The 10,364-nt window shown below is 36.9% G+C and overlaps 1 protein-coding gene across 1 annotated transcript; it reads right to left on the reverse strand.

Moving 5' to 3' along the window:
* Positions 1-994: 994 nt before the first annotated feature.
* Positions 995-10,102, reverse strand: LOC141431653 (acylphosphatase-2). Its single transcript, XM_074092833.1, has 3 exons — positions 9,945-10,102; positions 6,896-7,022; positions 995-1,147 (listed from the first exon to the last, which is right to left on the reverse strand). The coding sequence occupies exons 1-3, from the start codon at positions 10,057-10,059 to the stop codon at positions 1,033-1,035; spliced, it is 357 nt and encodes a 118-aa protein (XP_073948934.1). The 5' UTR covers positions 10,060-10,102; the 3' UTR covers positions 995-1,032.
* Between the last annotated feature and the right edge of the window lie 262 nt (positions 10,103-10,364).

The following is a 10,364-nucleotide window of genomic DNA, read 5'->3' on the forward strand; positions in this document are numbered from 1 at the left end:
TGGAATAAAACCAAAGGTCCTTGCCCTTACAAAACTTATAGCACCACCAGCATACAACCTATAACAATGAAATTAAGGTTCTAACTCGCTTGATGTGAATGTATCGTTCAAGTTTGCAGATTCATTGAGACGTCTAATTGATAAGTGTTATCATCTGAGTTACGCGCTGCAACTGTTATTGTACTTACCTACTACTTAATTGTTTTATACATACATATAAGTTACTCCCACATGGGTGGTCTTAATGTTATTTAATTAATTTTGTATATGTTATAACTCTGTGCTTTTCTGTTATGAAATAAATCACCCCCTTTGCAAAGAGGTTACAATTCGGTTGTATTATTTTTCTTTAAATGTTATCTGAAAAATGAAGTTTTATGCTTTTAGCTTCAAAAATGATGGCCTTTCATGCAAACTTTTAACCCTCTTTGAATTTCGAAAATCCTTTCTTAATCCTTTTGTATAGGTACCGTAAACTGCTTCAACTTTGCCCTCTGGCCCCAACATTGCCTGATTCGATTTAGAGTCGATAACTCAGCACCTTTTAGGTTTTTAAACTTTTATCCCCCCGTAATAATGATTCCCGTGTAGATAAGAGTTTATAACCTATACGAGTGCTAAGTTATCGACTCTAAATCAAATCAGGCAATTTTGGGGCCAGAGGGCTAAGTTGAAGCAGTTTACGGTATCTGCTAAAAATATCTGCAGCTGAAATGCGTGCAAAGATTTAGGGTGGGCTTTGATGTGTCAGTGAACAAAACCGAAACAGAAATCTTATCGCCTGTGTTCCTTCTACAATCCATGTGTGAGATGTGCGAGACGGACTCGAGCTTGGCACGCAGCGCCGGTCCTGGGATAAAGCAAGGAGCTGTACCCCAGGCACACAGACAGACAGACAATGGGACAGGTGAAATTAAATAAAAGCTTGTACCTAATAAATGGTTTAAAATACAAAATATGGTAGCAACAGTTTTTATTAAATCCACAAAAGTAAAAATCATAAAAAAGTATCTCATCCTTATAACTATAGGATTAGAATCGTATGCTAAAATTGGTGTAATCTAGCCGAGCCAGATACTCCTTGTTGGTAAGGTCACACTTGTCTATCTTGCAGCCTGGAGAACCGGTGGTGCTCAGCCAGTCGACCCTGAAAAGAAGGTATATCAATAAATAACTGTTGTATACAATAGAACAGATGGCCATTGGGAACAGATGACCGTTGGGGCCGAAATGTTCTCAAATAGAGACCGCGGATCGGTAAACGTAGCGTAGAAGTTCACTAACGAGAAAAAACGAAAAAATCAGAAAACCCGACTGCCTTAAAAACTAAAAGGAAGAAAATAAGTCTAGTGGTCTAGAACTCTGTCAAGAAGTTCATTTAAGGTTCAACAGTCGGGACCCATTCAAATCGTAACCAGCTCAAAAAATCTTGGTAATGGGTCCCGACTGTTGAACCTTAAATGATTTCTTGACAGAGTTCTAGACCACTAGACTTATTTTCTTCCTTTTATTTTCTAAGGCAGTCGGGTTTTTTGATTTTTTAAATTTCATGTTTTTTTAGCAAACGTTTTTATTCGATCTAACTCCCTTGAAATTATAAAATTTTAATTGTTGGCACCGTACATCATGTAATTAAATGCTACATATTAACAAAGACCATCAACGTTTTATCTAACCACGTAAAACTTTTAACAACTTGCGCTTAAACTCCTAAACGTCCCGTGCTCTTAGGCATCCCGAATTCCATCAAACTTGTGAAAGCTTCTTTCGACCTTCATCAAATACGAAATTCCTTAACATCATCAAAAGCATAGTAATAAACAGTGAATGATCACTGATCACCAAATAACTATTAATCCTTACACCGAAACAATCTACAAAAAATCTCGCCTTGTGTCATTAGAAGAAGAACACAGAATCTAGACTAAATTACACTCGGATGCGTTCGCGTCTTTTCTCAATCACTTTATAGTAATAATATTAATAATACCAGTTTATGGTGACAGACAGAGCCTCTAACAGCGCGTATCGGCAACACCCTATTCTTAAATTATTCGATACCCTAAACGAACGCTAAGAGTTTGCTACATCAAAACCATAAACTGGTCAACGGAAATTAAAAGAAACACGGTGCGTGTTATGGTTTTTAAGCCTCACACGTATGGATAGGTATCTTATATTAGCTATGTAGCTATAAATAGTGTAGGGCACGCTTGGACGAATACAAATTGGACGTATTTAGAGATCAGTTACTGGATTTATACTGTGTAAAAAGGATCGTAAATTGAGAAACAACCAAGTCTTAAAGAGGTTTCTTGTCATTTTACTTGAACGTAAATGGATTTATTCTTGCCTCACGGTAAAAATGAAGCTATTACGCAAAGGGGCATAAAAATGTACTTTACCTTGTTACGTGTGTACCAGAGCTATTATCCCACCCTCTGGTCCGTAAATGCTGTCAAGTAAATCTGTTTTATTTAAGAACTATTTGTCATTTTTGGAGCTACGAGAATTTGAGTTTGCGACTGATACCTACGATTGAAAGGGGTTGGGCTGTAAAATTGTAGATCTCACGCAAGTCCAGCAGGGCTAATACTACGAAACTCGAAACTCGAAGTTCGTGTCGTGCTGTCCCTCTGACACTTATACTATCTAATACGAGAGCGAGAGGGATGGTACGATACGAACTTCGAGTTTCGAGTTTCGTAGTAGCCCTGCAGTGCGGAACTGCGGATTGGAAATTACTACCTCACAGGTCTGTACCTATTGACTAGTTCGCTGCTTAAAAATATTAGGTATTCTATTCAATCCTTTTAATGTTGCATGTATTAAATGTTGCACATGTATTTTATCTTTTGTAAATCAAACAAAAAATTACAAAAATCATTAAGATTAAGCGAGTCAAAATTCAGAAGCGGACCCGTAATAGTGTCGTACGGTAACGTCACGCGGAACTTAACTGGCTAGGTATACGAGTATCTTCAGTTATCATCATTATTAAAATATATATATATATATATATATATATATATATATATATATATATATATATATTATATATATATATATATATATATTTTAAATTGTGGCCCAAGCCCTCTTGTTCTGAGAGGAGGCCTCTGCCCAGCAGTGGGACGTATATAGGCTGGGATGGATGGATGGAGTTTAAATTGTAAATTACTCACTAAAATTCACTAAATATTATCCGACATGGATAAACTGTTTGCCACTATTTAAATTATAACATCTTTATGTATTATTCTTATATTATATTAACATCAGTTATGTATTATTCTTATTCTTACGATTTGCAGTACGTAAGTCATGATTGGTGTTTTTGGGGTGTTTTTTTTTATTTCAACTCCAAATTCGTTACTTTTACGGGTATCCCGTGAAACCATATCGAAAATATAAACTGAGACACGGATGCACAGAAAAACCAGAAAAAGAGACCAGCGCTGGGAATCGAACTCAGGTCCTCATAGCAATCCAACAGCAATTTGTATTTTTGAGTACGTAAATCATAAAGTGGTAAATATTCGGCATATCTTTCTGATCATTCCCCGGCTACAAAAATTTCTGGATACTTAGTCCTTTGATTGATCGGTGACAAGCTCTACCAATGATATTATTTCGCACAAAAAATCCGAAAACTCAGAGATGCCAGCTCGGGTTCGAATCGAACCCACGATCCTCTGGTTGTCGTGTTCTTGTACGTTGTTTTATTTTTTGGCACGATCGTTCAGTCTTATTTTACTTGTTTACCTACCCGTCATGACAACGCTGCGCTAACAATCTAAATTAGCCAATTAAGAAGTTGGTACGCAGCCAGAAAAAAATAAAAACTAAGTCACTAATTACATATAGTTAAGTACCTAAGCGCCTGTCGCGTACACATAATCCATATCCATATCTATCCATACTAATATTATAAATGCGAAAGTGTGTTTGTATGTTTGTCCGTCTTTCACGCCGTAACGGAGCGACGGATTGACGTGATTTTTGGCATAGAGATAGTTTATGAGCCCAAGAGTGACATAGGCCACTTTTTATCCCGGAAAAATGAACAGTTCCCGAGGGAACAGCGCGCGATAACCGAATACCACGCGGGCGGAGCCGCGGGCAAAAGCTAGTAATATTATAAAAGCGAAAGTGTGTGTGTTTGTATGTTTGTCCATCTTTCACGTCGAAACGGACGGATAGACGTGATTTTTGGCATAGAGATAGTTTATGGGCCAGAGAGTGACATAGGCTACATTTTATACGGGTAAGGCCGCGAATTTTAACCAATGTAACATAGAAATAACATAAAAAAAATACGTGACGTTACCATAAAACGTAACGCAAATTTTTATAAAGCCTAGATCAAACTGGTAAAAATTCCCATTAGATAACGTATGTATGAAAAAAAAATACATGTCATATAATAAAGTGAAGTTTTTATTTTTACTAGAACTTTCTGACGATACTGATCTTAAATCTGTCCTATATGAGATCTATAGAGCTAAACATGAGAATGTGGAAGTAGAAGTACCCTCTAGTTGACGAACATCTTTCCAAAAGTGTATCTTTACATGCCTCTCTAACACTGCCAATAAGGTGCACATTTATAAGCATAACGAATTTGGATGTGGTTTTTTTTTATTCGACTGGATGGCAAACGATCAAATGAGTAAGAGATTACCACCGCCCATAAAAATCTGCAACGCCAGGGGTATTGCAGACGCGTTGCCAACCTAGAGGCCTATGATGGGATACCTCACGTGCCAGTAATTTCACCGGCTGTCTTACTCACCACGCCGAAACACAACAGTGCAAGCACTGCTGCTTCACGGCAGGATTAGCGAGGAAGATGGTGGTAGCAATCCGGGCGGACCTTGCACAAGGTCCTACCACCTAGTTGTGAGCATGCTTATGACTTCGACTGTACAAGCTATTAAATACCTCAAAGAAATGGCCAAAACCCTAAATCACAGGTTTTACCAATTTAGGAAGTAGTATCTTAGTTAAGTGGACAATGTAAAAAGATGTTTTTGGAAATAAATTATTATGATTATTAAGTTTAGGTAACAAATGAACTAAGTAGGTAAGTGAATTTCTCCGTTTGTCTCTCACTTTAAATACGCTATGCATGTAGCAGGACGTGAACACAGAACTCGCCACAATTCTCTTGTGCCGATCCCTGCACCTACAGATTAAAATTTATTTAACTTCAAAATATCCATCTAACTAACTTACTGTGCGTGCAGTCATTGGAAACCTAATAATAAACTGGTGTAAGTTAGAATTTTTCTGTGTGAACTTCCCTTTATCACATTTTTTCGTTACGTTATGTACAAAATACGTAGCATTTTGTAAAAATGTAACGTAATCGTAACGAAAGTGTAACGTATTTTATACAAAAAATCGTTTATCATGGTGAATAACGACATTTTGAACATAATAACACATGCCACTTACATGGAAAAGATTACCCTATCGTATGAAAAAACAACCAGTTAAAAATAATCACTATTTACCCTTAAAATCGAACAAGCACTTTCGACGTTTTTTCGAAAAAAAAACTCCGCGTCACTTTTGATGGCTGTTTGTCAACAAACTGATGAGATTTATTAATCTCATCGATGTTGCCCTATTAGAGTATTAGTTGCCAGTGTACAAAAACAAATTTCTACCGAAATTGGCGTTAAAGGTAGCTAAATTAAGCGTCACCTAAGTATTCGTAACGAAAACGTGGTTTTTTGGCACGTGAAAAGAAATAAATATAAAACATGAAAATTATTTGATTATCATAATTCCGCAATCGGTAGGACTATCGTTATATCATAAAATTTTGTTTAAATAAAATCATGATCATGAGAAGTTAAATAGCATGAAAATAATAAGGTATTAAGTACTCGTGGTCAAAAAAAATAGTCAATTTTCGTTACGTTTTGGACGGTAATATATTTTTATTATTTTTTAAAAAGGGTTTAAATCAATTATCTCATTTGCAACCATGAGAGTTTATATCGTGTCATATAATAATAAAAAAATTAAACCTCTAGGTGTTATCAGTTTTTTTTTATCAGCGTTCCAAATTTGAAACGTCCAAATTGGTCAAAATTCGCGGCCTTACCCATACCGGAAAAAACAGTTCCCGAGAGAACAGCGCGCGATAATGTTTTAGTTTTTAAATGGGTTCCACCGAAAAACAGCGTTGCGGCTTGCCGTGACATTATGCTGAGTGGGGCCCACTTTATACTATTCGATGTTATTTTTATTCTTTCCATATAATGTATTTTTATATGTATCGGATAGGTGTAAATAAATGTTTCTCTCTCTCTCTCTCTCTCTCTCTCTCTCTCTCTCTCTCTCTCTGTCTTTTTTATTTTATTTAGGTTAATAAACTACCTACTTAGATCATTACTACATCTAAAACCGTTAAACGAGCATTGTTAAGGTTCTGTACCTACTCAAAACGAAACCAATGCAGTAGTCGAAGGGTCAACACAACGTTCTTTTCCCTGTCTTGTTTTCGTCCCCAAAAAAAGAGACGGAGTATAATTTTTTTGTTAGGGCATGGTGGCATTTTTAATCTTTCTCTTGTTAAATATTATTATGCCTAAAAAAAGATAACAAACAATAGCACCACATTTTCTTTTATTTCTTAGTTAGAAAACATAAATAATTTCATGACAGTGTGGTCCGAAACAACGCAACGAAAAGAATTTGACCCAGGAACTATGCAGTTTCCGTGATAAAACTACCCTATGTCCTTCTCAGGATCTCAAACTATCTCCATATCAAATTTCAGCATTCAGGTTCAGCGGTTTAAGCGTGAAAAGATGTTAATACGGAAGAATTAGATAGTAGGATTCCAGTGGGTCATGTATGATAGTAGTCTAGTACTGACATTTGGTCCATCGTAGTCTTCACACCCTGAATCTTCCCCACGATGGTTCCGTTCTTGGAATTCTTCACCCAGCCCACGATGCCTATGGTCTCAGCGATCTCTTTGCAGTATTTGGTGAAGTAACATCCTGAAATTGGAAGAGGTAGGTAAGTAATGCAAAAAACCGGCCAAGAGAATGCCAGGATTCGTTTCGACTACCATTTTAGATCTATCGCCTATGACACCCATAGATCCAATGGGACCTTGCAATTATAGACTCTTGAAAAATTTGCAAAAGCACCTTGTTGACACAACTGGAGACAAACAGGGCCGACAGTTATCTCTCTCAAAAACATGGTGTCCCAATCGGTGACACCGACCTAGATGCACTGAGCTATTTATATCTGCACGCTGATTAGCGCTGAACTGTCGATATATTGACTAGCCTTTGAATCGGAAACTACTGGTCAAAAGTTCTATCGTGAAGTGGATTGTTCTTTGTATAAAAACATCTTGAGGAGACTGACTGCAGCGCGTCCAGCATATACGATATAATATGTAAATGTAAATGTAGTGTTTGTCGTAATGATCAATTGTCATAGCTCGTTTTCCTCTAAAGCTAAATGTTTTTGCTAAATTAAAGCCAGAAATGGGCATCCTGTAGAACTCTATAGATTAGATTGGATTTATTATAATCAGAAATTATTTTTATTTTTATTAATTTCATTTTTTAGGGATAAGTTCGCCTTTGTACTCTTTTGTTTTGTTGTTTTCTTTTTGTGTTTTATGTACAATAAGATATTTACATACATACATACATTATTTATGGTTATCAGGCTATATGTTCTCAGGATAAAAGAGTTATGGCAAATGATCATTATGGCAAACATACATTATGATTTTTAATATGTATATATGGATTACCACGACCTACGACCTCACCTACCACCTACCACCCTGTCACCTACGACCAGACTGCCCTTTCATTAACCGACTTCAAAAAAGGAGGATATTCTGTTTTTTTTTATTATTCTACTGGATGGCAAACGATAAGTAAGATAAGATATCACCACCGCCCATAGACACCTGCAACACCAGGGGATTGCATATGCGTTGCCAACCTAGAGGCCTAAGATGGGATTAAAAAAAATGCAAAAAAAACAAGGCCCTACTACCTGCAATGGATATTCTATGTTAGACTATACCTACCTATGTTTTTTAAACTTTTGTGTAGAGACTGTTATAAGTAGAGTAAAATAATTTTAAATCTCTATTGTTTTTAAGTAACAATTATTTTTAAGTTCTGTATACATTGTACATGTACAGTCAATATGTATACCTACACGACTTTATGCATTAAGGCCGAGTATACATAATTTTTGCAACTTTGGCCGTGTCGATATCTTTACCATTGACTGTACCAAAAATTCTAAGGATCTTACTAAAAGGTATGAAATTTTATTATTTTATTTGTACTTATGCTCTCTATACCAGAACACAGCAGTACAAGCGCCGCTGCTTGGCGGCAGAGTTATCGGATAATATTGTGATCTCTGTATGGACCTTATACAATCCTATCCTATCGTATCCTACTTAACACTAACAACGCGGAAGTTTATAAGGATGGATGGATACTTATTACTTACTCACTTCACGCAAAAACTGACAGGATGGATTTCGTTTGGAATAATACATAGGCTACCTACTCTTCATCCCGATATTCCCACGGGATCAGGATCAAATCTCGAAATTTCAACCGCTGTGTTTAGGGTCACAAAATTTCAACCGCTGTCTTTAGGGTCACAAAATTTCAACCACTGTGTTTAGGGTCACAATATCTCAACCGCTGTGTTTAGGGGCACAAAATTTCAACCACTGTGTTTAGGGTCACAAAATTTCAACCGCTGTGTTTAGGGGCACAAAATTTCAACCACCGTGTTTAGGGTCACAAAATTTGATACAGTTGTTTTCAAGGGTCGTTCGAGCGTGTCGGTTCACATTTTTTTACGAATTGGCTGTAGATTTTGCTGTTGTAGCAATATTTTTTTTGGTACTTAAATGTTTTTGAAGGCCAATAAAAGTTCAAGCTACGTGGAAAGAAGGATGATGGCCTAATTCTTTCTCTATGCCCCGGGGCCCTTGTCCACCAAGCTACGCCACTCTAGGCACTGTCTACTCTTTTATTTTAGGCACCTTTTAAATAGTCTATATTTGTTGTTATTAGCACCGATATCCGCACCGAGTCTGCAGGTCCCTCCGACACTTATACTATTTGATACGAGAGCGAACGGGACGGTACGATACGAACTTCGAGTTTCATAGCCTTGCTGCTACCAACTGCATCACGCCGCTCCCCAACAATCCACCGTTAGAAAGAAAGAAAGAAAGAAAGAAAATACATTAATTCACAACACAAGACACAACAATAGTATTAAGCGTTAAACATCAATCACTGCATAATTTGCTTTGCTCCGAACTCCCAATTTTTATATGTGACGCTTTATATCTGAAGATGTCTGGTGTTGTATGTAAAGAAAAGAAGCGTGAATAAGGTAAGTATGACAAAAGTTTCCTAACCTATAACTATACCTATTTCAAATAGGTACCTACGGACTGCACTTGTTTATGTGCACAAAGTACTACGGCCGTTGACGGATAAATTATGAAGTTTTCATTATATCCTCATTAATGTTATGACCGACCCACGCTTAACCGGTTCTAATTATTTGTTGATAACCTATATTTATCTCTACTTTTATTTTGAGTTTGAGGACTGTATGTTTACTTAAATGTTATAACGATAATAGAATAAAAATAAAAATATGAAATATGTAATACGGTTCATGTATTGGAACCCGCCTTGATTTTTAATTTAATTTAATTTTTGTTAATTGTTGTTAAAGCAGTAATAAAATACACATTAATTATTATTTATAAATTTCAGCTATCTACTCGTACTACGGTTCATGAGACACAGCCCTATGACAGATGAACAGACGGACGGACAATGTCACGACATTGATAGGGTTCCATTTGTGACTCTACGGATATGGTACCCTAAAAAGCTTACCTTGCACCTGTCCGTAAACTTCGAATTCCATAGACAACAACTGATTAGCATCCTCCGTACCCATGGCAGATAACAACACAAAACAACTGGCACAAAACAAAACAAATAATTTCATAAAAAAAATACTTGTTTTTTTTATCCCGCCCGCCCTACGCGGTTAGTACACTCTGCCCAAGTGCCAATGTTACGTAGCCGTTCTGGCTTATCGATAGAGCTAATTATAAATCTTCAAGTGCATGCTTGCGTTAGTAAAAAGCAGTGAGAGAGTGGGTACGGTACAGATTCATCATCATCATCATGGTGGCCTTTTGGTTACACAATCTTGGATTGCCTCTTCCCTCTTCTTCCACTCTTGGCGATCTTGTGCCGATCTCATCCAGTCTCGACCTCCGTGCCGTCGAACGTCGTCCATCTAGCGCT

The sequence above is a fragment of the Choristoneura fumiferana genome, chromosome 10, assembly GCF_025370935.1.
Source record: "Choristoneura fumiferana chromosome 10, NRCan_CFum_1, whole genome shotgun sequence".
NCBI classification, from domain to species: domain Eukaryota; kingdom Metazoa; phylum Arthropoda; class Insecta; order Lepidoptera; family Tortricidae; genus Choristoneura; species Choristoneura fumiferana.

What these genes read in the sequence shown, in the direction of transcription:
- LOC141431653 (XM_074092833.1), bottom strand. Translation starts at nt 10,059, where the DNA reads ATGAAATTATTTGTTTTGTTTTGTGCCAGTTGTTTTGTGTTGTTATCT. An exon ending in AGTTTACGGACAGGTGCAAG is followed by an intron (nt 7,023 to 9,944) that starts GTAAGCTTTTTA and finishes TTCCAATTTCAG; the next exon opens with GATGTTACTTCACCAAATAC. An exon ending in AAGACTACGATGGACCAAAT is followed by an intron (nt 1,148 to 6,895) that starts GTCAGTACTAGA and finishes CCTTCTTTTCAG; the next exon opens with GGTCGACTGGCTGAGCACCA.